The following is a 25159-nucleotide window of genomic DNA, read 5'->3' on the forward strand; positions in this document are numbered from 1 at the left end:
AAAAAAAAAAAAAAAAAGGGAAAGGAAAATGAGAATACACAGAAAGGAGAAATATTTGCAAATCATCTGCTAAAAGACTTATGTCCAGAATATATAAAAAATTCCTACAATTCAATAATAAAAATAACTCAATTTAAAACAGGCAAAGGACTGAGTACACATTTCTCTGAAGAAGATATACAATGGCCAATAAGCACCATGAAAAGATGTTCAACATTAGTCATCAGAGTATTGTAAATGAAAACCACGATGAGCTACCATATCATACCCACTAGCATGGCTATAATCTCAAAGACAGACAATAAGTGTTCTCGAGCATGTAGAGAAATTGAAGCCTTCATTTACTGGTAGTGGAAATGTCAAAAGATGTGTCTGTTTTGTTTAGTTTGGCAGTTCCTCAAAAAGTTAAACAGAGTTAACATATGACCCAGTGACTCCACTCCTTTGGTGGAAAACTGAATTGAAAACATTGTCCACACAAAATCTGTACACAAATGTTCATAGTGACATTATTCATAAAAGCCAAAAGTGGAAACAACCCAAATGTTCATCAAGTGATGAACAGATAAACAAAATGTGGTATGCTCATACAACAGACCATTGTTGAACTATAAAAAGGAATGATATATTAATATTCCTTACTACACGGCTGAACCTTGAAGTGTTATCCTAAATGATTAAGAAGTCAGTCACAGAAGACCATATATTATATGATTTCATTTATATGAAATGTCCAGAATATGCAAATCTTAAGATTGAAAGCAGATAAGTGGTTACTTGGAGGTAGGGAGGAGGGAAGAATGTGGAGTTACAGCTAAGGAGTAAGGGGTTTCTTTCAAGGAAAACAAAAATGTTCTATAAATGAATTATATTGTGGTGATGGTTACACAACTCTGTGAATATACTAAAAACCATTGTACTGTACACTTTAAGTGGGCTAATTTCATGGTATGTGAACTATATCTCAATAAAGCTGTTAAAAAAAGAAATGCTACTTAAAGCTCAATATGATTAACTATAGGAATCCATCAGTATGAAGAAATGTCAAACAATTTCTAAGACCTACCAAAGGAGACATCCTAGATACCTCATCAATTTTCTTTTTTTGTTGTAGGCCCTGGGCCTGAGTTTATGTTCAAGTCCATCTGAAAATTCTGTATTTAATTATGCTTAGTATGCTTTGTTCCAAAAAGCATTTGCGGTTTCTCTATTTTTAGTTCTCAAGTGGAACTCATTTGAGATACCTTACCAATTTTGATCTCCACTCCTCATGACAGAAGATGCTAAGCATAGCTTCTCTCTGATGGACCATGGTTCTGTGGGGCCAGTACTCAGCAGCTTGTGTTCTGAAAGGAAAGGCGGCTTATAGACAACCACTAAGGCAGTAGTTCTGAGCCCCAGAAGGACTAAAAGCCTAATACAAAACATCCCAACTTGTTAGGACAAAGTGAGCTACTGTCACCAAATTTTGATTTTCACCTCTCCAGTGAAACACCACCACTGAAGGCGGTACTTATTAGTTGAATGCGAATTATAGGAGAACATTTTATTTCTTCAAATGCCATGGCTTCAAGCTCCGTTCTATTAAAAAACAGGGAATGCCAGATTAAACAGTTCTATGGAAAGCCTCAGTTTTAAGAATACTGTATTTTCATTCCAAACTGAACGCGAGGTCTTACTTCCCAAGATTCCGAGCGGCCAGCCCCTCCTACCGCCCGCCTCCCTCTTAGCATAAACTTGTTTACTTCTCTCAGCCCCCCCCTCAACTGTCGGGCCTAAAAGACCTCTTCTATCCATGAAACAGAGAAAACTGGCTGAAATGCATGAAACGCAATTTCCTCAGTGGCAGAAAAAGCTCATCGTTAAAAGAGCCCACTTCCACAAGCTCACAAATGCTGGTCAGAAAATAAATGGCTCTTTGAGATGCTGGCCACTCCCTATGGCTCACAACATCTCTTCGTCTGCACGTCCAAGTTTCTAGAGTGCCTTATGGCTTACCCCGCAGAGCTCCTGCCATACAAGGACTCACTGAGTTGCTTTTCTCAAACCTCCGTTCCCTCCCTGAGACACAAGACCCTAGGTTTCTGGGCCTCCAAACGCCGGCCTTCACGACACCGTCGAGCTCAGGTCTCTGAAAACCCTAGTATCTCAGGCAAACCACTTCTCCCACTCCCTAAGCGTGTAACAGCAATGTGGTGTCTCGCCTCGACTCCACAAAGGCTTTCCACGCCAGAGCGACTCATACTCACTGCCGGTTCCTGTCGCCATCTTGGCCCCGAAGTCTCCAACCTCCGAGGAGAAAACAGTATGGTTGGGCCGAAACCAGGGAACTCTGGGAAATAGAGTACGGCGTTGGTTCGCAGTGCCTCCTGGGAAACGGAGTTTCCCCACTACCCACGACGAAGCAAGCGGCCTAAGCCAGTTATCTTTGGCGCTCCTCGGAAGGAGTGTTACTAAGGAAAGAAGGGGATGGCGACTAAAGCCTCAGGATTTCCTTTTGGCTTCTTAGGAAAGAAATGTCTAGGAGTCAAAGAAAATGGTTAAGTGGGAGAAATCCCAGGAGAAACTCCAAACTCGCGACGGTTGATAAACCGGACCCAACCGGTTGAGTTGAGAGGTGAAACCGAAATTAACGGCTTCCCAATCTAGTCCGTCCCCTCTCTTACGCTGATTGGTGGCTGCAGGCTTCGCTAGCTGATTGGCCGAACTAACGCCGCGCGTAATTTAAAATATTTATCGGTGACAAAGCTGTACCTCGTGGGCGGAGTTGTGCTCTCGGGCTGCGAAAGTCCAGGTTCGGCGACGGGGCGTGAGTGGGCCAGTACCCGAGGAGAAGCAAGTGTCACGTCTTCGGGTGAGTGTGCGGGTGGGCTGGAGCCCGTGTTACCAGCTTTTGCCCGCGCGGAATAGGCCTTCAGAAAGCAGAGCTGCAGCCGTCTCTTTTTGTCTTAATAGCATACTGTGGGCCCTGGGGGGAGGTTGGAGGAGCCTAGGGATCCTGACACCACCTCCACAGCAACAGCGGGCGAGGCACCCTCTTGGAGCGTCGGCTTTTGGAACCAGATAGCTGTTGTTGATTCCCGTCCGTGTTCAGAAATGCCGCCTTATTAAATAATTAACTCGTTCTCTCCTTCCCTTACGCTTTGCCAGTAATTGGAGGGGAAAGGGATTAGTAATTCAGACATCAGGACCGGGTGTCCTGGGGCAAGGGAATAGTTTCTTACCTAGAATTCTCAGCCCCTTCTGTCCCTTACTGCTGGGGACACCAACCTCGGGGCTGCGCACGGATACCGGTCCTCCGCCTGTTAGGGACTGAGCCACAGAGCTCAGCGCTACCCCGCCTCTCCACCGCCGTCCGTGGAGAAATTGTCTTCCATGAAACTTAGGGACGCGGTGGGGCAGTGGGGGTCGCACAGCAGGTGAGTGGCAGACGGGTGAGCGAGCAAGCAAGTGAAGCTTCATCTGTATTTACAGCCGCACCCCATCGCTGGCATCACTACCTGAGCTCCACCCCCGCCCCCGTGTCAGTGGAAAAATTGTCTTCCATGAAACCAGTCCCTGGTGCCAAAAAGGTTGGGGACCACTGCTTTATGGTTCTTTTCTCTACCCACTCTTGTCTCTTTTTAGACCTGGGCTTCCCGTGCCATTATGTCACAAGGGATCCTTTCTCCGCCAGCCGGCTTGCTGTCCGATGAGGATGTCGTAGTCTCCCCCATGTTTGAGTCCACAGCTGCAGATTTGGGGTCTGTGATACGCAAGGACCTACTGTCAGACTGCTCTGTCATCTCCGCCTCCCTGGAGGACAAGCAGCAGGTAAAAGAATTGGGGAGTGGCTTGGGGCAGAAAGTGATATCTTCAGCCTAATAGTTGTCCATACAGGGCAGCATGAGGTCAAACACCAGCAATCCTGAAGGTCTGAGAGATCAATTCAAAATTAAGGGCGTGGCAAGTAAAAAATGTAGAGTTGTGTGTTCATAAGCACCATTATTTGCATTGCATTAATGAAATACCCTCAAGTGCATGCTCTCCGGTTAATCTCTGACAGAAGGATAATAGTTGTCTCTCCTTCATCATGAGGCCCAGTTGTGTTAAATAATTTACACAAATCATACTGACATTAAGTAGGTGGAATGAACATTTAGCTTTTAATAATATCAACCATACCTTGCATTTATTGAGCCATGCTTTCTGCTAGGCCAGGGTTTTTCGGTCTTAGCATTACTGATGTTGGGGCCAGATAATTCTTTGTTATAGGGGGCTTTCCTGTGCATTGTAAGATGTTTAGCAGCATTTCTGGACTCTACCCACTAAATGTCCCACTTTTGACAACCAAAAAATGTCTCCAGACATTGCTAAATGGCCCTTGTAGGTGAAATGGCCCTGGTCAAGAACCACTGAATAAGGCCCTATGCTAAGCATTAACATACATTAGTACATTTTATCCTCTTATAGATTTTCTCTTAGAAACTTACAAAGTTCCATGAGAGCAGGGTCTTTGATAATGTCCCTCACTATGGACTGCCAGAGCCTCTCAGTGTTCCTGGGCCATAGTAAGCACTCTTGAAGTATCTATTGAATGAATGAGGTGGGTGCTATTATTAACCCCATTTTACAGGTTAGGAAACTGAGGCAAAGAGAATTTAAGGAACTTTGGACTCAAATTCAGGTGTGTCTGTCTCCAAGGTGCTTAACTACTATGCTTTGCTTTAGTATCACATACTGATTTTCATACCAGTCAACAAATTCTAATTCAGATCATTAGGGTGGCAAGCCAGGTTTGCAAGATAATGATGAGACAAGGAAGGGTAACAAAGCAATAAAAAAGTCCATGTCAGTTGGAATGATTATGGAACCAAAGAGTAGCTGCAGAGACATTTTGAGGTGGAATTGGGGTAATGTTACCATGATTCCTAGGAATTATGCTATGCTTGCTCATTTGCTCAGAAGTAACTGCCGAGTTTAATCTGGTTGTGGGCTGGAATTTTGCCACAGGTGACATCTGAGGACAGTACAGAGAAGGTGAAAGTATACCTGAGAGTCAGACCCTTGTTACCTTTAGAGTTGGAACGACAGGAGGATCAGGTGAGTGTCTAAGGAGGGAGGATTTAGGGTGGAATGATGCAGTACAGAAGAGATTTCCAGGAATGTTTCCTTCTGTAACAACTATATTTTCCCCCTTCTCAGGGTTGTGTTCGTATTGAGAATGTGGAGACGCTTGTTCTACAAGCACCCAAGGATTCCTTTGCCCTGAAGAGCAATGAGCGGGGAATTGGTCAAGCCACTCACAAGTTTACCTTTTCTCAGGTATGGGAGGGTACTGGTCTGTGAATAAGGGACCAACATTTAGGGGCAACTTTATTCCCTCTTTGGAGGAAAAGGTTTTCTACTCAACTGTGAGTTCCTTATATGTGCACATCGATAATTTTGGAGGGCCCTAAGTATGTGTTATTCAATGTGTCCAATAATTTATGTGCATTAATTCCCAACAATTCTGTTATTTTTACCATTGTTATCCCTATTTTCCTGACAAGGATACTGTGGATCAGTGAAGGTAATATTGCTAAAGCCACACAGCTAGAGTTAGATCCACCCATCTCTAAAACGCACACTTGTGACCATTACATTGTCCCATGTGTGTGTACAGCATCAGGCTTAGTGCAGTGCATAGCATTCCTTAAGTCTGTGTTGATTTGGGTGATAGATGGACTAGCAAAGACTGGTTGAATCGTCAGTGTTTAGAGAACAGCTGACAGAACTGCAGGAAGAATCTGCTTGAGTGGTTTCCAGAGCCAACCACCCAGGAAGGGATACATCTGCTGCCTCTGCTAAGGAGGCAAGTGGGAGATGAAGGATGGGCCTCTGAGAAACTAGGTCTGTCTCTAGATCTTTGGGCCAGAAGTGGGACAAGCATCCTTCTTCAACCTGACCGTGAAGGAGATGGTAAAGGATGTACTCAAAGGGCAGAATTGGCTCATCTATACATATGGAGTCACCAACTCCGGGAAAACCCACACAATTCAAGGTGAGTTGAAAGGCTTCACAGGACTGCTTATTGGGCTATAATGGTGAAATATACCTTTTGATCCTCTGAGTTAGGGGGCGAAAGGCACTTGCCTCAGCTCTCTATCTTTTGTATGCCTCCAGGTACCGTCAAGGATGGAGGGATTCTCCCACGGTCCCTGGCTCTGATCTTCAGTAGCCTCCAAGGCCAACTTCATCCAACACCTGATCTAAAGCCAGTACTCTCCAATGAGGTAATCTGGCTAGACAGCAAGCAGATGCGACAGGAGGAAATGAAGAAGCTTGCCTTGCTAAATGGAGGCCTCCAAGAGGTAAAGTGTTGGTATCCATGGTGGCAGAGGCAGGAGGTACAAATGTCAGGACAATTTTGTGCTTACCTTCTCCCTGTGTTCCTCCAGGAGGAGCTGTCCACCTCCTTGAAGAGGAGTGTCTACATTGAAAGTCGGATGGGTACCAGCGCCAGCTTTGACAGTGGCATTGCTGGGCTCTCTTCCACCAGTCAGTTTACCAGCAGTAGCCAGCTGGATGGTATGTACCAGGACTGGGCTCTGTGCCAAATAATAGTAGGAACCCACTCCCTGTTCCCAACAGCTGCCAGGGGTGCAGACCAGAGATTGCAACCTGAGCTCCTCCCCTGCAGGCCAAAGGGGAGATGGACTGCTCCTAGGGTTGATGCTCTGTACATTGGCTTCTTCCCCAGAAACAAGTCACCAATGGGCACAGCCAGACACTGCCCCAGTAAGTGTACCAGCAGACATTCGCTTCTCTATCTGGATCTCCTTCTTTGAGATCTACAATGAACTGCTTTATGACCTGTTAGAACCACCTAGCCAGCAGCGCAAGAGGCAGACTCTGCGACTATGCGAGGATCAAAATGGCAACCCCTACGTGAAAGGTATGAGAATGTGGGGAGGCTGGCATGATCCCTAGAGGAGAATTGGGGAGAGACTAGGAATAATTTGGATGTTCCCATCTTATGCCCTTCTGTCCTTTGGCCTCAGATCTCAATTGGATTCATGTTCAAGATGCTGAGGAAGCTTGGAAACTCCTGAAAGTGGGTCGTAAGAATCAGAGCTTTGCCAGCACCCACCTGAACCAGAACTCCAGCCGCAGGTGAGTGGGTTATGAAAATAAACCCTTCGCTGTGTTCCAGGAAACATTAGTCCTCTGCCTGATCATGGAAGATGTGAATGACCTTTTTCTTTTTCTTAACTTCCAGTCATAGCATCTTCTCAATCCGGATCCTGCACCTTCAGGGGGAAGGGGATATAATCCCTAAGATCAGCGAGTAAGTTTTTCAATTTAGAAATTTGGGCTTCTTGGCTATAAAATGACAGTTCAGGGAGCATGGAGGGAGGTCCTCAGAGGAATTACTTTTTCTCCTTCCTTGTGTACAGAGATTCTTGGTGGGCCCTCCCCTCCAGAACAATACAAAGGGCTGGAAGGCTCATAACATGTGAGGTCTTTATGTGTGTGCATCATTCTAGGCTGTCACTCTGTGATCTGGCTGGCTCAGAGCGCTGCAAAGATCAGAAGAGCGGTGAACGGCTGAAGGAAGCAGGAAACATTAACACTTCTCTGCATACCCTGGGCCGCTGTATTGCTGCCCTGCGCCAAAACCAGCAGAGCCAAAACCAGCAGAACCGGTGAGCTTTTAACTGTAAGCTCTGGGATGGCCTGGGGCTCTGTAGTTTGCTAAGAGGCTTCCTGGTCACCACTGGGGCTCTGCAGTTTGCTAAGAGGCTTCCTGGTCACCACTGGCGACAATGTTGGTATACCCCAAGGGCTGGAGTTCTGCTAATAGCTCTATTATCTCTGATTCTCTGCCAGGTCAAAGCAGAACCTGGTTCCCTTCCGTGACAGCAAGCTGACTCGAGTGTTCCAAGGCTTCTTCACAGGCCGAGGCCGTTCCTGCATGATTGTCAATGTGAATCCCTGTGCATCTACTTATGACGAGACTCTTCATGTGGCCAAGTTCTCGGCCATTGCTAGCCAGGTGAGAAGCTATAGGTGTGATGGTTGTGTTCACTTTGAGCTGGTTACTTTAAGAAAGTTACTAGGGACAAGTTATGGAATCAATTATGATTTTTCCCCCCTCCAGCTTGTGCATGCCCCACCTGTGCAACTGGGATTCCCATCCCTGCATTCGTTCATCAAGGAACATAGCCTTCGGGCATCCCCCAGCTTAGAGAAAGGGGCTAAGGCAGACCCAGGCCTTGATGATGACATTGAAAATGAAGCTGACATCTCCATGTATAGCAAGGAGGTGAGAATACAAGAAAGCTTTGAAACAGCCACTTAACGGCTGCACATTTTCCATGCTGCCTTCCACGTGGGCTGGTACTGTTTTGGGACATGGGCATCTGGTGACCTCTGACTTGTGTGTCCCTCCTAGGAGCTCCTACAGGTGGTAGAAGCCATGAAAGCACTGCTCTTGAAAGAACGACAGGAAAAGCTGCAGCTGGAGATGCAGCTCCGTGAAGAAATTTGCAATGAGATGGTGGAACAGATGCAACAACGGGAACAGTGGTGCAGGTACTGACTGAATGACCCCTTTTGCTCTGTCCCATGGGACAGAGGGTGGGAAGTAGGGACTGGGATGGGGTTATGTCTCAAGATCTGTCTTCCAAGTTCGCTCCTCAGACTCTTCACTCACTCTTTTGTCTTTCTAACAGTGAACATTTGGACACCCAAAAGGAACTATTGGAGGAAATGTATGAAGAGAAACTAAAGATCCTCAAGGAGTCACTGACAAGTTTTTATCAAGAAGAGATTCAGGTAAGTTGCCCTGAACCAGCTTCAACTAGCTGCTGAAATTTCCATTGCTAGCTTGCCTGAGGTAAACAGATTTTATAAACTCTGGTAAAGACAGAAATGTATAACTCACATTTCTGTATTTCCCTTAGTGCTTAATAGATAGATATTCAATCTGTGTTTGGTGAATTAAGGGTTTAGCTGGCCAGGAAATGGTATAAGTGCTGGCAAACAGGATTTCAAGGCATGAGTGTCAGGAAGTATTTTTGTTCCTTTGTTCAATCATCTGTTCCTTCACTATTTGTCTGACTCTGGATGGAACTATACTCTTTGCTTCCCTCTTAGGAGCGGGATGAAAAGATTGAAGAGCTAGAAGCTCTCTTGCAGGAAGCCAGACAGCAGTCAGTGGCCCATCAGCAATCAGGGTCTGAATTGTCCCTACGACGGTCACAAAGGTTGGCAGCTTCTGCCTCTACACAGCAGCTCCAGGATGTTAAAGCTAAACTACAACAGTGCAAAGCAGAGCTAAACTCCACCACTGAAGGTGAGGAAAGAGAGAAGGAAGCCTAACAGTAGCTCAGGGAAGAACTGTTACCTGGGCCTTCTGACTCCCACTCCAGCATAATTTCCTCAACTGTGAGCTACATACTCCTGACCTTTTACTCTAGGATGTACATGGCCTCACTTTTTATACCTGAGGCAAGCTACTGTTAACTCAGTTAAAGAGCTAAGTCTAAGGCTAGAAAAACCCTATATTTAAGTTTCCTGTTTCCTTCCCTCAGAGCTGCAGAAGTATCAGAAAATGTTAGAACCACCACCCTCAGCCAAGCCCTTCACCATTGATGTGGACAAGAAGTTAGAGGAAGGCCAGAAGGTAATTCCCTTTCTCTGCTACCAAAGCTCTTATCTAGGTAATTTCCAACATCTAACATTCTTTATCACTGGTTCACGTGAAGACAAGATGGTTTTCTGTGCACAGTCCTGGAGAGTGGCTATTTCACTCAGCTGACTAGCCTTTCTAGTTTTACTTCTGTTCAAATAGTAGCTACCCAACCCCTCCAGATCACTACTCTGGTTGATCTTGGCCACAATCTGTTTTCTACTCCCCCTTTTTCAGAATATAAGGCTGCTTCGGACAGAACTTCAGAAACTCGGTGAATCTCTCCAAGCAGCAGAAAGAGCCTGTTGCCACAGCACTGGGGCAGGAAAACTTCGTCAAGCCTTGACCACTTGTGATGACATCTTAATCAAACAGGTTAGGGCAGCCTATATACCCCCTCCTCTCCTACCAGCCCACTCCAGTGTATATATATATATATATATACATAAGAAGGCAAATGAGGACCAGAAGAGAAAAGTAAATATTTTTAGGCTGAATTTATTTCCTTGCAATATCAAAATAACTACTCTTTTTAAGCATTTACTAAGTACCAAGCACTATGCTAAGTAATTTGCAGGCATTTTCTCTGTCATAATAACCCTAGGAAGGTAGATGCTACTATATTTCATCTGAGATGCCACTGATTAGACGAAACCATTATTTTATGTACTAGTAAGAAAAAAGTATTAATAATTACTCTATGACATTTCTCATCAATAAGATGCATCTTGATTCCAGAGATGTTTAAATGTTAAGGAAAAATATACATCTTAGAACTTAGGGACTAAGTCTCTTAGAAGTTAAATAAACTTATTCAAGCTTCTATTACCTTATGTGTTAGAAAATGTCCTATTCAGCACTACTTATGTTTTGGTCTCAAAAGAAAATACTCGCTGTTCAGTTATAAGCTCTGACCTTAAAGAGTTCATCTTTGAAGAAACAGTTGTTACTAATAACTAAAATTGGATGATATGTATTACCTTGCCTTCTTGTTTTTCTAATATACCAGACAGAAATGTGTTTTCTGGAACTTTATTGATCTTCCTTAGGACCAGACCCTGGCTGAGCTGCAGAATAACATGATGCTCGTGAAACTAGACCTTCGGAAGAAGGCAGCATGCATTGCTGAGCAGTATCATACGGTGCTAAAACTCCAAGGCCAGGCTTCTGCCAAAAAGCGCCTTGGTGCCAACCAGGAAAACCAGCAACCAAACCAGCAACCCCCAGGGAAGAAACCATTCCTCCGAAACTTACTTCCCCGGACACCTACCTGCCAAAGCTCAACAGACTGCAGCCCTTATGCCCGGATCCTGCGCTCAAGGCACTCTCCTTTACTTAAATCTGGGCCTTTTGGCAAAAAATACTGAGGCTGTGGGGAAGGAGAAGAGCAGTCATTGCCCTGAGGTGGGTCAGCTTGAGGTGTTTCACCTTAAGAAACAGGTCTCTTTTAAGCTTTACTATAAACCTGGAACTCTACCCAGAATGCAATACTCAGACACTAGTTGCTTTTTCTCTTTTGTATTATAATCACCTATGTAATCTCATGTTTTTCTACTTATGTCATTTCTATGCACACAAGAAAGTTATATTAAAGATATTATTGTTCACTTTTATTTGAATTACAAATGTAGCAAAACCATTAAAAGAAATTATAAAAAGGGGCAGGAAAATTGAAAACCAAACATCATTCTGGCCCATGGGAGCCCTGCATAGGCACGGCACTGGAGACCAGTAACTAGTGTACAGCTAGCCTAAGAAGGCTTAGTAAGAAATGAATTCAAGTAGCATTAGGTATTCTAAACCTTCCTTAATATAAAATGAACTGTCTTACCTTAGGAGGTGAATAGATAACAAATGTCCTTGGAATAAAAATGAAGGCTGGACTCTGAGCTTAGAATGATCTATAGCATCTACTGTACAAATTCATTACAGCGGACATTATAGTCACAGCGTATCACTTCCTACTGAATACATATGCACAGGCCTGAAATGCTCCAAGAGCACCACAAGAATGATTCCCTTTACCTTGTCCTAGATAGATAAAAGCTGAAAAAACATGCTGTTGGAAATAGGAGGGAAAAAACAATTATACTGAAAATTTATTAAAACAGACCAGCTTGAAGTGAGTTTATTATCTGTATAGTCACAAAAGGTATTTCCAATATCCATGAAGTTATCTGTAATCCTGTCTCCTTGCTTTGCTTTGGTAGGAGTACAGTTAACACTAGAGCCATGTTTTCCTCTCAGTAAGGGCCATCAGCAGTTCCAAGCTCAGTGAGATCCTTTTTGCCCTTTTATCTAACTTAGTAAGTACTTCCTCTTTGAAAGCTTTTACTATAGAAGACTCCTTCTCAAAAATATTTTGGAAGATTGTCTCCCTAGAGTGTGAATAAATGTATAGCTTCACTCCATTTAAACCTAATCTCTGACATCAGAATGGGGGTCATGCTCAGCAAATCCAAGAGCAAGGTCATTACTATCCATTGCCCTGACCTCTTCCTAGGGTACTTAGTGCCCCTACGGCCAGCAGAAGGTAGAGTGGCTGACTTTTCTCCCTTGCCTCTCTCCCAATCCCAGCAACATTAAAACTTTGTCCTGTAGCATTGCCTGTGCCAAAGTGCTGTAACAGGGATGGGTTTTTTTGGGGGGGTAGGGTTGGGGGACGGCTCTGAGAAGAAGGCCAGGATCCAAAGCCACTCTCAACAGACGGGAGATAGAAGTGCTTCTAATTGGCAAAAGACAATGTCTTCCTGCCAGTATTATTCTGTCAATCTGCTTCTGAAGGTGATTATATAAACTGTCTCCATGGAGCTGTTTCCATCTGTAGAAACAAGAAGAGCTGTGGTCCCTGGAAGAACAGATGTGACTGTTCTGTACGTGGAGGTAAGGCTTAAGATGGGTCTAGCAACGTGCTGGCTTGAAAGTAGCCAACTATGGTGTGACAGAAGATAAGTTGAGTGGAGAAACTCTGCGTGTGGGAGTGTTGTTAGCAGAGAGTGAAGCAGGGAGGAAAAAGGGAGTAGGTGTCTCGGTGGTGGAAGTCTCTCCTTGGTTTCGAAGCTGTAGGATTTGCCGGAGTAAGGCCTTACCTTCTTCCCGGGTCTGAAACAAAGTTAGGCAATTGTTTCAAAATATACCCGAGGCTAGTCTCAAAAATAGGTTATTAAGATACTGATATATTAATACAAGTTCCACAGATCATGGTAGGCTTTCTACTTACATTCTTACCCACCTTCCACCCAAATCATGGTAAAGATCAAATGTTCTAGCCTAAAATCCAAACCCTTTATTAAAGAACCCACACTCACATCATTGAATGCACAGCACTTTTGGGCACAAGTTGAAGCTTCATCCCACAGCTTGCACTTAAAATAGTACTGGGCCAGATAGCGGAAAGCAGTGCTTTCCTCCAGGTGTTCCACTATTTCCTAGAAAGGGAAAGCAGGAATGACTGAGGTGATAATAAGATCAGCAACACAATTCCCATGCCATGATACATACCCCACAGGAATAGATATCTTGGATATACTTGATGTAACACTGGGCAGCCTGTTCTGACTCAGTCAATTGTTCATGAAGCCTACGAAAGAAACTGATCTTTAGTACAAATCAGATCTTGAAGCAAGTTAGTGACAAAAAGTAAAAGCACATAATTAAGACCAAAAAATAACAATACATAGAAAAGCACAAATTTTGAAGTAAATGACACCCTGGGACCTAGAATAGTATTAGTGCCCACGAGATGTGCTGGTTACTGTTATCAAAACTTAGAATCATGACTGCTACTAATGATGGAGAGTTAGTAAATACTTAAGCTGGATAACATTCTTAAAAACTTCTCTGGTAATACCCAGAGTGAGATTAAAAAAGATACCGAGCAACTCAGATTTTTTTCTAAGAACTCAGAAGAGAACCGGCAGGAATGAAATTGCATTTAAGAACCTCATGCCTACTATTTCTGAGTTATTCCTAATTTTTCTGGCCCTTGTCAGGAAGAGATCAGTACTTTAAAGTTGTGTTCCTAGACTGCTCTGACACAAATTTCATTTCATTATTCTTCAGTTCATTCTTGATCCCTTGCCTAATAGGGAAGTAATTCCCCTCTTCAAAGTAGCATTCTCTAGAGTTAAGATGGCTGAATTCACAAACTAGCATTCAGACACCCTGCTACCCCACACCCATGAAGGATGGGAGGTAGATGGGAGGCCGATGGGAGGCCCTAGAACATGCAAGACCTACCATCCCAAAGAAGCCAACACAAATATCAATAGCATTTCACTCCTTTCACTCACTTTGCCAGTTTCACCAGAGCCATTTTCTCCACATCTCCCACGGCGTAAGCTCTCCAATAACACTGTCAAAAAAATAAACTGATCACTTTGACCACTGTCCCATGTGCCATGACTAATCACATAAAGGCTAAGGCCCTGAAAGCCTCCCAGAAGTTCAGACTTGCAGAATGTAAGGCATTTTTACTAGCTCTGATAGGTCCAGGCTTCATACTAACATTCCCAGTGATGATCCTGGCCAAGCTTTGCTTTTACCCTATGTACCTATAAATATTCAGACTTTCCTATGCAGGTAGATCAGAATAAGGGAAAAATTAGAGCACAGATAGCCCAACCTTTAAACAACAGATCCATTCAAATTCTTCAGAACCCAATTTCAGGTACCTTCTTGGCTTCCACTAATTGATTGAGTTTCTCATAACATTCTCCTAAAGCAACCAGCATACGAGAATCATTGGGCCTGAAAAAGAATTGGCAGTCTGAGCAAAGACTTTATTAGTAACTGAAATCCTCCCTTGAAGAACCAGCACAACTGCTATTTCAAATCTATGCAAGGACGAGTCTTTAACCTAATGCTTCATAATTAGATTACTCTGTATTTGTAATTATGCTGTTAGTTATACACTAAATAAACACGACCAGGCTGGGTGCAATGGTTCATGCTTATAACCTCAGCACTTTGGGAGACCAAGGTGGAAGGATCACTTGAGGCCAGGAGTTTAAGACCAGCCTGGGCAAAACAGTGAGACCCTGTCTCTACAAAACACTTAAAAATTACCCAGGCATGGTGGTGGCATGCACTTGTAATCCCAGCTACTTGGGAGGGAGGCTGAGGCAGGGGGATTGCTTGAGCCCCGGAGTTTGAGGTTGCAATGAGACATAACACTGCCACCACTGCACTCTAGCCTAGGCAAAAGAGGAAGACCCTATCTCAAAAAAGACCAAACAGTATTTAGAAAGTTTAAACTCAGGTCTCCAAGAGTCCAAAACCATTCACTGTGGTTCATCAGTAGCTATCAAAAGAAAAGTTATTAGCCCTTCCCACACCAAACACATTGTCAAGTGACAAGACTTACCGAAGCTGGTGGGCCCGTCTGTAATAATAAAGACAGTAAAATGGCATCTTAAGGATTTCATAGGTCTGCCCAAGGCCATACCAAGCTCTGTAGTCCCGTTTGTTGACCTCAATGGCATGTCTAAGAAATGGAAAAGACAGACTGGTAAGAGGGCAGAATTAAGGTCAGCAACTTGCAGGCTCAATAGAGGCTCCTGATATCACAGCAATCTGCCCCACCTCACCCCTCAACTAGGTGCTCACCTATAAGCCTGGATAGCAGCTGATGTGTTCTTCATTTCCATGTACTCGTGTCCCATCAGCGTCCAGGCCCCAAGATACCGAGGATTCAATTTCAGGGCTCTCTGGAAATATAAGGCTGCCTTCTCATGCTGAGAACGTAAACTATAATAATTGCCTGATTAAAAACAAAAAACAAAAAAATGAGTACCTAGAAAGGTAAAAATAAGAGTCCATTAAAATAGCATTCTAGGCCGGGCGCGGTGGCTCACGCCTGTAATCCTAGCACTCTGGGAGGCTGAGGCGGGTGGATTGTTTGAGCTCAGGAGTTCGAGACCAGCCTGAGCAAGAGCGAGACCCGGTCTCTACTAAAAATAGAAAGAAATTAATCGGACAACTAAAAATATATAGAAAAAATTAGCCGGGCATGGTGGTGCATGCCTGTAGTCCCAGCTACTCGGGAGGCTGAGGCAGAAGGATTGCTTGAGCCCAGGAGTGTGAGGTTGCTGTGAGCTAGGCTGACGCCATGGCACTCACTCTAGCCCAGGCAAAAGAGTGAGACTCTGTCTCAAAAAAAAAAAAAAGAAAAAATAGCATCCTACCAGGTAGGCATGAAACTATAACCTATTTGCCTTAAAGTCCTGGCAAAAAAACCAATTGTACACATGGGAAATATTATTCCCTTGGGAAATATATTTCATCTATCACATGTTCTACTTTTTTAAAAAAGTGTTTCTAAATGTTCCAAGTTTTTCATTTTATCTCATCTGGATATAGCATTTATATATATTTTTTCTTTCCTTATTTTTTATTCCAACCTCTAAGTGGAACAAGATACACATTTTCTTAATAAAGAGTAGGAAATTTCCAGAGTATGCTGTAGATTGGTGGTTTTCAAACTATATTCCTTAGAGCCCAGATTTCTAAGGAGGTACATCAAGGGTAAAAATGTAGAGCTCTGTCAGTGAAGAGACAACCTGTTGAACGAGAGAAAATATTTGTAAACTATTCATCTGACAAGGGACTAATATCCAGAGTTTAAAAGGAACTCAAACAATTGGACAATAAAAAAAAAAAAATCCGATTAAAAAGTGGGCTAAGGACATGGATAGATATTTCTCAAAAAAAGACATACGAATGGCCAGTAGGTATACGAAAAGAAACTTCAACATCAGTAATCATCATGGAAACGCAAATCAAAACCACAATATCATCTTACCCAAGTTACAATGGCTATTATGAAAAAGAAAAAAATAATAGATGCTGGCAAGGATGCAGAGAAAAAGGAACTCTTATACATTGTTGTACAACCACTGTGGAAAACATGGAGATTTCTCAAAAAACTAAAAATAGAACTACCATATCATCCAGCAATCCTACTACTTGGTATTTCTCCGAAGGAAAATCAACATATCAAAGGAATACTTGCACTTGCTTGTTTTCACGGCATTATTCACAATAACAAAGATATGGAATCAACCTATTGACAGACAAATGGATAAAGAAAATGTGGTATATATACACAATGGAATATCATTTGGCCATAAAAAAAGAATGAAATCATGTCATTTGCAGTAACATGGATGGAACTGGAGGTCATTACGTTAAGTGAAATAAGCCAGGCACAGAAAGACAGATATGGCATGTTCTCACTCACATGTGGAAGCTAAAAATGTTGGTCTCATGGAGATAGAGAATAGAATGATAGATGTTGGAGGCTGGGAAGGGTATGTGGGTGGAAGGAGGGGATAAAGAGAGAGAGGTTGCACAGTGGATACAAACATACAGTTAGATAGAAGAAAAAAGCCCCAATATTCAGCAGCAGAGTAGGGTGACTATAGTTAGCAACAATGTATTATATATTTCAAAGTAGCTAGAAGAGAGTATTTGAAATGTTACCAATACATAGAAATGATAAGTATTCAAGGTGATGGATACCCCAAATACTCTGACTTGATCACTACATATTCTATGCATGTAAAAAATATTCACATGTACCCCATAAATATGTCAAATATTTTGTACAAAAAAAAAAAATTGCAATCCAACCCATCTTGACTCTCTCAATCCTTCTTACAATGCCCTATTTTTGTTCTATGGAAATTATCACCTTCTAATAAATCACAATTTATACACTTAAAAAAAAAGGTAGAGCTCTGAGCTTTCCTCTCCCACAAGAATCAAAGCCGTTCTATTATCATCAGTCTTGAAAAGTACAAGTGAAAGATTTTAGGATTCTGTGAAAAAGTTTATTTGAAGAAGAATATAAAAGCTGTCTGTCTTACATCAACTGGTGAATGAATAAACAAAATGTGGTATATCCAAACAATGGAATACTACTCAGCAATAAAAAGAACTATCAATACATACTATAGCACAGATGAACCTCAAAAACATGCCAACTGAAAGAAGCCAGACTAACTAGCACAAGATGCATTTATATGAGCAGGCGAAACTACAGAGATAGAAAGCAAAGAAGTGGTTGCCGGGGTATGGGAATGAGACTGTCTGCAAATAGACACAAGGGAACTTTTGGGGGTGATGGAGTATTCTAAATTGGATTATGGTGATGGTTACAAACTGTATAAATTTACAAAAACTCATTTAACTGTAAACTTAAGGTGGGTGAAATTTATGGAATGTAAATTATACCTCAATAAAGCTACATTTTTAAAAATAAAAAATGAATTACAGGTATATCCAAACTTGGAGGAATTTTCACAAGGTACTGTTGAGTGAGAAAAGAAAAATGCAGAGATACGTATATAATATTGTATTTTAATAAAGCAAACAGCCCATTAAACCCTGTATATGTATATATTTCTTATGTGGTATGAGACCATGTTAAAATGTTAACACAAGTAATTTAAAGGGGGAAAGGTGAAGCAAGCAAAAGGTGTACTTTAAAAAATCTCCCTTATGTATAAATTGTACGTACATAAACCAAATAAAAAAGGTAGATTTAGATGTATAGATACTAACTTGTAGAGATTGTGATATACCATCAAGTGAAAAAAGCAAACTGCAGAGTAAATACATGATATGATTTCATTTTAGTAAAACAACCAAGTAACAAAACCTCCATATATTTTTTTAAATCTGTTTAGATCCAGTTTTTTAGCTTGAGTCAGAAAAAATCAATTATATAAGTTGTCTGTACCCCATACCTGATTATTTAAGTTAAAACTCAATTTCACGTTCATCTGGAAAAAAGCAGGATGGAGGGCTTTATGTCCTACACAAGGATACCTTTGCTTCTGCCCCTGCCTGACGCAGACTCGGGGACAGAAGAGTAAACAGACTCTAGACGCAGTATCCAGAGGTTAACTTTTCCAAGAATATCAGTAGGGTAGTTGAAACAAGGGTGTGAGTCTCAGCTGCTAAAGGAATCAGTATGACAAAGGAGATTTTTTGTTTGTTTTTTGTTTTATAATTCATATAGACATTAGCTTAATATACTACTTTAGACAGGTTGTCAGGCCAATTACAGATAATTTCACTAAACAAAATGCTCTGATATTGAAAAGATCGTTTGTTCCTATGCTTACCTGTGTTCCTATAGGACTTACTACATTGTTTGTTAATGCCTACTTCCTATACTAGAACATAACTTCCTCAAGGGCTAGAAATAGTTATTGAATGATTGATGAATTAAAATTCCATCAGTTTTTTAACAACATCCTGACCTAGAAAGATACAAATGTATGGGAGGGGGGATGAGGGGATGGATATATACAAACCTAATGGGTGTGGTGCACACCATCTGGGGGATGGACATGCTTGAAGCTCTGACTCAGGTGGGGCAAAGGCAATATATGTAACCTAAACATTTGTACCCCAGTAATATGCTGAAATAAAAAAAAATTTAAAAAAAAAGATACAAATGTATGATCTCAATATAATATAACCAAAGACCCAGGAACAGGTATCTCCCTTTTCATCTCCAGGGATCCTAGGCTTTCAGTCACAACCAACCAAACTTACTTTTATCCAGGATTGGTCACTCAACTGTCTATGACAACTGATTATCAAGCCACACAGTGTGGCCAAGAATATAAGGCCATCCTTTCAATCAAGGATGATTCTGACCTCCAGAGGACATATGGCAATATCTAAAAACATTTTTAGGCTGGGCGCAGTGACTCACACCGGTAATCCTAGCACCCTGGGAAGCTGAGGCAGGAGGATTGCTTGAGCTCAGGAGTTCAAGACCAGCCTGAGCAAGAGCAAGACCCCATCTCTACTAAAAAACAGAAAAAATTAGCCAGGCACAGTGGCAGGCACCTGTAGTCCCAGCTACTCAGGAGGCTGAGGCAGGAGGATGGCTAGAGCCCACGGGTTTGAGGTTGCAGTAATCTATGATGATGCCACTGCACTCTAGCCCGGACAAGAGCAAGACTCTGTCTCAAAAACAAAAACAAAAACAAACATTTTTAGTTGTTATGACTAGGGGAAGATGGTAACTGCTATCTAGTAGGTGGAAGCCAAGTATACTGCTAAAACACCTACAATGCATAGGACAGCACCCGACAAAAAAAATTATCCAGCCCGAGATTAAGACACCCCAGTACCAGGAAGCAGACATTCTCACCTCTTTTCATAGGACTGGAAATTCTTACAAGCTTTTTAGCTATATTAAAGTTTAAAACATATACACCTTTGATCCAGACTTTCATTGCTAGGAATTTATTACATAGAAATAGTTGCATAAATATGCAAAAATAAATGTACATGTACAAAGATGTTTTCTGAAGCAATATTTATATTAACAAACACTGGCTACGACTTATCTATAGAAAATGATTAAATAAAAATGATGGTACATCTATAAAATGCTAGATAGCTATCAAAAATAATACAAATTGAAATGTACTAATGTGGAAAGAAGGCAAAGATATATAATTAAGTTTAAATAAAGGACATTATAAAGTAGTATGTATAATGATATAGATTTTGCAAGCAAACTACTCATGCATATACACATTTTTAGTATTTGCACAGAAAAATATTCTGGAACCATGTTCACCAAACAATCTTTGGTGTGGGATTACAGAGAGCTTTCACATTCTATGGTATATAATTCTGTTACCTTTGACACTTTAAATACTGTTATTTTCACATTTGTGTTACTTATAATAAAGAAAAATCTTAAAAGAAAAAAATGTAGTTAACTCTTACCAATTACACAGCACGTTTCTACACGATATTTATCAATCTCACAGAGGTTATGGGCCAAATAACTCAACTCAGATTTCATGCTCTGAAAGAAAGAGAAAGATGATCTAAGCACAAAAAAGGAACTCTTTAAATTATTTTCCCTATAGCTAACACAACTGAGTGACAATCCAACCCAGAAGATTAAAGCACAAAAGAGCTTAATCAAGCCCAAGAAAGGGAACCAACTCACCCTAACATAAAGAAGGTTGGAGAATGTGTCCATATTTTCAATCCTGTAAGGGTCTTGCTTCCTTAGCTCATTAAAAATGGAGAGGGCTTTGTCAATATCTACACAAAGAAGAAAAACAGTTCAGAAAACAACACAGTGCACCTCTCAGAGTCTGATGGTATTCCATTGTCCTTATTCACTCACCTCTGATATTGTGATAGGCAACTGCAATTTGGGAAACAATATATGAGCTCTTAGAGAAGCCCACATCAATGAGATTCTGATACTTTTGCAGGGCCTCCTCTATCAACTGCAACTCTGTGTATATATGAGCCAGAAAAAACTCTTTCATCCAGGTGTCTGGCAAAGACAGGAACTTCAGCTGGCAGCAGAAGAGAGAGTGACACAATATAATTTGACCTGTCTCCCAAACAAACATCTAGGAACTATATTGTCTAAAGGAATTTATCACTAAAATTTTATTAGACTACCTAGTAATGAACACAGGGTAGTGCAACTAAGTGAATATGACTAATAAGCACAATAGGGAGGAATGGCCTAGTTAGAAAAGGTTTCAAAGAATTAAGAAAGGACTGCGGTGAATCTTAGAGCACAGGGAGGATTTGAATAGAAAAAGGGAAAGGAAGAGAGAGACAACAATATTCTAGGCAAGGGCAACAACGTAAGTAGAGGCAAAAGAGTCATGATGAGTGTGGATGAGTAGGATGAGGAAACTAGCCTGCTTTGAGGGGAGGCTATGTACTGGCAAGTAGTGGAAAAAATAAGATTGAACTGGTAGGGTGGGTACTATGGTGCAACAGAAAACGGGATGCAATAGGAAACCACTGCAAAGTTTTAGCAAGAGAGTAACGTGATGACATGGGTGCTTTAAGAATAAGTTTGGGGCCGGGCGCGGTGGCTCACGCCTGTAATCCTAGCACTCTGGGAGGCCGAGCCGGGCGGATTGTTTGAGCTCAGGAGTTCGAGACCAGCCTGAGCAAGAGCGAGACCCCGTCTCTACTAAAAATAGAAAGAAATTAATTGGACAACTAAAAACATATATAAAAAATTAGCCGGGCATGGTGGCACATGCCTGTAGTCCCAGCTACTCGGGAGGCTGAGGCAGGAGGATCGCTTGAGCCTGGGAGTTTGAGGTTGCTGTGAGCTAGGCTGACGCCACGGCACTCTAGCCCAGACAACACAGTGAGACTCTGTCTCAAAAAAAAAGAAAAAAAAAAGAATAAGTTTGGAAACAGTATGCAGGAGGGCTTGGAAATGGGCGTATAAAAATGGGAATGTTAGATAGAAAGTATCTGTTACTTAGAAGTAATCCAAATTCGAGATGATAACTGATATGCCAAAGGAAATCAAGAGAAAAAGATGTATATAGGAAAGTAACCAAGGCCACAGCAATGTCTCATGACTGATTAAAGGGAGATAAGAGAAAGGGGAGAGACAAATATGACTCCGAGGTGTCAAGATTGGGTACTTTGAGAAATAGTGATACTAGGATACTAGTAAGAATCTATCAAGTTGGGAGGAAGAGAGAGAATTTGGTAGGCAAGATGAGAAATTTCGTTTTGCATATTTCGAGTTCAGAGATAAAACAAACTTTCCGTGAAAGTCTAGTAGGCAGTTAGAGATAGATGAATACAAGTAAACCAAAACAAGATTTCAGACACAGACAGAGTAGCACGACTCATGACTAGGCGAAATCAACCAGTCTTTGGCTCTTTAGAGCTAACAAGGGGAAGTGTGTTGTTGCCTCCATTGACTACTGAAGAACAGCAAAATAAACATTATAGACAATGTCCTTAATAATGACTAATAAAATGATTACAGTTTATAAAGCAATGTCATATATATTATTTCATTAATAAACAAATCTCCAAATCTTTACAGAATCCATGACAGCTCAGAAGTTGTTTTCATATAATCCTTGATATTAGAGAAACTTTTCCTACAGCATTTTTGGAATTGGGGGAAAAACTATAACATTTAGTCTATAAAATAAGTTACCACAAAACTTGAATGTGAAAACATGAATATGAAAAAATAACCTAATATAACTGGATGAAAATCCAACAGCGACTACCAAACAAGAGCTAGTCATTAGTCTTTCAAACAAAGACCTAAATTCCAAAGCAGTGGAAGAGACTAGAGGTGCAACCAAAGGTCTGACAAAACTCTTTCCCCACCCCTACATTATTACAAAATTACATAAGCCTTGAAGTGGAGGGTTCTTCACATAGCTCGTCTCAATTTACCATCTCTTTGTCTGTGATCAGGTTACAGAGTTCTAACCAGGCTCCCCAGTGCAAAGGCAAAACATGAGTGGCCTCCACAAACACATCAATGGCCTCTTTTACCAAGTCCAGTTTTCGAAGCACCACACCATAGCTGGGAAAAAAAGGAAACAATTAAAGGTGAAGTTAATGCCTTATAACATCTCCCTTCTATTCAGTAGAATGTTCTAGAAAGTTCCAAATTACTCTAACACTTACAGATAGAGGCCAAATCCATCAAGTTCCCGAGCTTGGTGTTTTTTGCTGAGCTCCACTCTCAGTTCTCTAAGAGCCTCATTTTTCACTTGTCCTTTCTCCAGGGGGCCTAACAAAGAAATAAAGCCTCTCATCTAAGAGTAGGATGCTGGTTTTCATATTCATACATACAGATATTCTCATTAGCATCAACCAAAGTTATACCTAAAACCTCTGGTGAACACTCACAAGTGGCCAATGATATCTTACACAACCCATTTACTTTATTTCAGAAAGTGCAACTGATAATGGATCTGCAGTCATATTTTGTTAGGCCCACACAGTTTTTTAAAAATTTGAATTACCTATGAATGTTTAACAGTCAGAAACCTCAACTAAAAATCTGAATTTCGGGTTGCAGGGGACAGGGAGGGACCAAGGAAGAAAGCCGTAAAAACATCAGACCCAGATTCTCCCAAAGCAGCCCTCAGCCAGAGCTGGGTGAGAACCAGGCAGCTAAGATAAGCCATGTGCTTTCCAATTTGGAACAATCATCCTCGCTCCATTTATATTACCTGCCTGGCTCCTGCAGGCATTTAAGTTTGTAACCCTGCTTTTTAGGTCAAAAGGTAAAAGAAATTCTTACCTAAGCTATCAACTGTTTCATCATCTTTCTTTTTTTCTCCAGACTGTAAGAGAAAAGAAACAAATAGGTCTTTTATCAGTTTATCCTCAAACTAGCAGCCCAATGCTACCTAAAGGGTAAAATTTAACCAACAGGGCATCTACTTTCAGTCACTAATTTTAAACAACCACACAGGGGCTCCCACTGGCCAAATCAGAGATAAGTTGAGCACCAAGAAAATTAAGTCCAGTAATTTACTATAAACAAAAATATACGAATCTATGAATCCATACTGATACTAAATGAATAGATAAATAAATGGGGAAGGGGAGGGAAGCCTCTTACTTAGAGAAGATGTTGAATAATAAATGTGGAGAGTGTGAGAGTAGAAAATTATTATTCTGCAGCATTATAGTAAAGAGTGCTTCAGATGCTTGAGACAAAAATTAACAATGGATATTAAATTTAGAGGGAAATTTTTATGAGGAGGATATTTGCATGGTCTTAAAGTATATCCTCACAGACTGCTGATTAGTTCCAAGGGAAATAATAGTTACTATATAGTGGAAGAAAATGGACAACATCTTGACCAAGTGATCAAAATTAACATTAGCAGTGAGGGGTTTATGGACATTGTGTATCACCAGATGAAATACCCTGTGAAAAAAACATCCAATATATCCAAAATGAAGACTGCTCTATTAAAAATAAAAAGGGTCAAAACTGATAGAATGTACAATAGAAAGATTGAACCATAATGTAAACTATGGACTTCTGTTGACAATAATGCATCAATGCCAGTTCACTGATTAAAGCAAATACAGCACACTCATGTAGGATATTGATGGTGGGAGAAGCTACATATTTGTGGAAGAGGTAATATGGGAACTCCTGTAATTTCTGCTCGATTTTGCTGTGAAACTAAAACTACTCTTAAAAATAAAGTCTGTTAATTTAAAAAAGAAAGAAAAAGAAAGGGGGGGAAGAACCATAAACTTCAAAAAAATGGCAAAGTCATAAAAGACAAAGAAAGGCTGTTCCAGATTAGAAGAGATTAAAGGAACATGATAACTAAATGTAATTCCTGATCCTAGACTGTACCGAGGGAAAAAAGCTATAGAAGATACTGCTGGGTCAATTGACGAAATTGGAATTCAATAGTAGATTACAGCATGATATCAATGTTAAATTTACTGAAGGTAATAATTATACTGTGATTATTTAAGAAAATATCCTTACTCTAAAGAAATACACACTGAAGCATTTAGGGGTAAAGTATCATACCTGCAACTTACTCTCAAATGGTTCAAAGGGAAAAAATGTGTGTGTGTGTGTGTTTGTGTGTATGTACGCGTAGAGAGAGGGAAAGGAGAGAAATCATAAACCAAATAGAATAAAATGTTCCTAATATATGAATCTGGACAAAGGGT

At 41.2% G+C, this 25159-nt stretch overlaps 3 protein-coding genes across 8 annotated transcripts in view; 1 reads left to right on the plus strand and 2 right to left on the minus strand.

Annotated features, from left to right (window-relative positions):
- Positions 1–2340, minus strand: part of BRD8 (bromodomain containing 8) — a 35881-nt gene extending 33541 nt beyond the window's left edge. For 5 of the 6 annotated variants that reach the window (XM_012646381.1, XM_012646385.1, XM_012646383.1 and 2 more), the window contains exons 1-2: positions 2250–2340; positions 1250–1346 (exon numbers count right to left, since the gene is read on the minus strand). In XM_012646381.1, the coding sequence (XP_012501835.1) occupies positions 1250–1346; positions 2250–2268 (116 nt within the window). In that variant the 5' untranslated portion in view covers positions 2269–2340. Of the gene's footprint in view, positions 1–1244; positions 1347–2249 lie in introns of those variants that run through there. The other variant, XM_012646386.1, reaches the window with a different exon arrangement.
- Positions 2341–2847: 507 nt separating this feature from the next.
- Positions 2848–11315, plus strand: KIF20A (kinesin family member 20A). Its single transcript, XM_012646401.1, has 19 exons — positions 2848–2854; positions 3628–3813; positions 4993–5082; positions 5185–5304; positions 5884–6022; positions 6145–6332; positions 6420–6549; positions 6722–6916; positions 7023–7134; positions 7241–7309; positions 7509–7667; positions 7852–8017; positions 8123–8287; positions 8417–8556; positions 8697–8799; positions 9121–9319; positions 9558–9649; positions 9893–10030; positions 10705–11315. The coding sequence occupies exons 2-19, from the start codon at positions 3649–3651 to the stop codon at positions 11020–11022; spliced, it is 2688 nt and encodes an 895-aa protein (XP_012501855.1). The 5' UTR covers positions 2848–2854; positions 3628–3648; the 3' UTR covers positions 11023–11315.
- A 205-nt stretch (positions 11316–11520) lies between these two features.
- Positions 11521–25159, minus strand: part of CDC23 (cell division cycle 23) — a 21159-nt gene continuing 7520 nt past the window's right edge. Inside the window, exons 3-15 of the mRNA XM_012646325.1 lie at positions 23751–23793; positions 23129–23234; positions 22892–23024; positions 20829–21006; positions 20646–20743; positions 20417–20498; positions 15263–15416; positions 15021–15140; positions 14329–14404; positions 13948–14009; positions 13157–13235; positions 12964–13083; positions 11521–12757 (exon numbers count right to left, since the gene is read on the minus strand). Coding sequence (XP_012501779.1) covers positions 12587–12757; positions 12964–13083; positions 13157–13235; positions 13948–14009; positions 14329–14404; positions 15021–15140; positions 15263–15416; positions 20417–20498; positions 20646–20743; positions 20829–21006; positions 22892–23024; positions 23129–23234; positions 23751–23793 — 1422 coding nt within the window. The 3' untranslated portion in view covers positions 11521–12586. The remainder of the gene's footprint in view (positions 12758–12963; positions 13084–13156; positions 13236–13947; positions 14010–14328; positions 14405–15020; positions 15141–15262; positions 15417–20416; positions 20499–20645; positions 20744–20828; positions 21007–22891; positions 23025–23128; positions 23235–23750; positions 23794–25159) is intronic.

This window comes from Propithecus coquereli, unplaced genomic scaffold (genome assembly GCF_000956105.1).
Source record: "Propithecus coquereli isolate 6110/MARCELLA unplaced genomic scaffold, Pcoq_1.0 Scaffold242, whole genome shotgun sequence".
NCBI classification, from domain to species: domain Eukaryota; kingdom Metazoa; phylum Chordata; class Mammalia; order Primates; family Indriidae; genus Propithecus; species Propithecus coquereli.